This window comes from Egretta garzetta, unplaced genomic scaffold (assembly GCF_000687185.1).
Source record: "Egretta garzetta isolate BGI_Z169 unplaced genomic scaffold, ASM68718v1 scaffold287, whole genome shotgun sequence".
In the NCBI taxonomy this organism is placed as follows: domain Eukaryota; kingdom Metazoa; phylum Chordata; class Aves; order Pelecaniformes; family Ardeidae; genus Egretta; species Egretta garzetta.
Genome location: NW_009260435.1, coordinates 5,834,860 through 5,835,235, shown reverse-complemented (window position 1 = coordinate 5,835,235; position 376 = coordinate 5,834,860). Strand labels below are relative to the sequence as shown.

The window sequence follows — 376 nt, the reverse complement described above, 5'->3', positions numbered from 1 at the left end:
CCCCGGCCCCCTCCTTGTCACTGCCCTTCTGCAGATCTCCGCGGGTCCTCTAGCGAAGATGCCTCGCCCGGGCAGAAACACTTACAGCGATCAGAAGCCGCCCTACTCCTACATCTCGCTGACCGCCATGGCGATCCAGAGCTCCCCGGAGAAGATGCTGCCCCTGAGCGAGATCTACAAGTTCATCATGGACCGCTTCCCCTACTACCGGGAGAACACGCAGCGCTGGCAGAACTCCCTCCGCCACAACCTCTCCTTCAACGACTGCTTCATCAAGATCCCGCGCCGCCCCGACCAGCCGGGCAAGGGCAGCTTCTGGGCGCTGCATCCGGACTGCGGGGACATGTTTGAAAACGGCAGCTTCCTCCGCCGCCGC

At 63.3% G+C, this 376-nt stretch overlaps 1 protein-coding gene across 1 annotated transcript in view; it reads left to right on the top strand.

Annotated features, from left to right (window-relative positions):
• Positions 1-58: 58 nt before the first annotated feature.
• The window catches only part of FOXB1 (forkhead box B1), a 699-nt gene continuing 381 nt past the window's right edge, over positions 59-376 (top strand). Inside the window, exon 1 of the mRNA XM_035899527.1 lies at positions 59-376. This exon is cut by the window's right edge and continues 381 nt beyond it. Within this exon, the coding sequence (XP_035755420.1) occupies positions 59-376 (318 nt within the window).